Below are 429 nucleotides of genomic sequence, written 5' to 3'. Positions count from 1 at the left end.
TTCCCATACAGCCGAGAATCAGACAGATTCCCATACAGCCGAGAATCAGCCAGATTCATTCCCATACAGCCGAGAATCAGGCAGATTCCTATTCCCATACAGCTGAGAATCAGCTAGATTCCCATTCCCATACAGCCAAGAATCAGACAGATTCCCACTCCCAGAGAGTCGAAAATCAGACAGATTCCCACTCCCAGAGAGTCGAAAATCAGACAGATTCCCATTCCCAGAGAGTAAAAAATCAGACAGATTCCCATTTCCATACAGCCGAGAATCAGCTAGATTCCCATTCCCATACAGCCGAGAATCAGACAGATTCCCATACAGCCGAGAATCAGCCAGATTCATTCCCATACAGCCGAGAATCAGGCAGATTCCTATTCCCATACAGCTGAGAATCAGCTAGATTCCCATTCCCATACAGCCAAG

At 46.9% G+C, this 429-nt stretch overlaps 1 protein-coding gene across 1 annotated transcript in view; it reads left to right on the top strand.

Moving 5' to 3' along the window:
- Positions 1 to 106, top strand: part of LOC137639455 (dentin matrix acidic phosphoprotein 1-like) — a 59,500-nt gene extending 59,394 nt beyond the window's left edge. The window contains exon 2 of the mRNA XM_068371728.1: positions 1 to 106. This exon is cut by the window's left edge and continues 531 nt beyond it. Coding sequence (XP_068227829.1) covers positions 1 to 106 — 106 coding nt within the window.
- The last annotated feature ends 323 nt before the right edge of the window (positions 107 to 429 follow it).

The sequence above is a fragment of the Palaemon carinicauda genome, chromosome 4 (genome assembly GCF_036898095.1).
Source record: "Palaemon carinicauda isolate YSFRI2023 chromosome 4, ASM3689809v2, whole genome shotgun sequence".
Taxonomy (NCBI): domain Eukaryota; kingdom Metazoa; phylum Arthropoda; class Malacostraca; order Decapoda; family Palaemonidae; genus Palaemon; species Palaemon carinicauda.
Note: the sequence above shows the minus strand (reverse complement) of the source record. Positions and strands in the feature narration are given on the sequence as shown.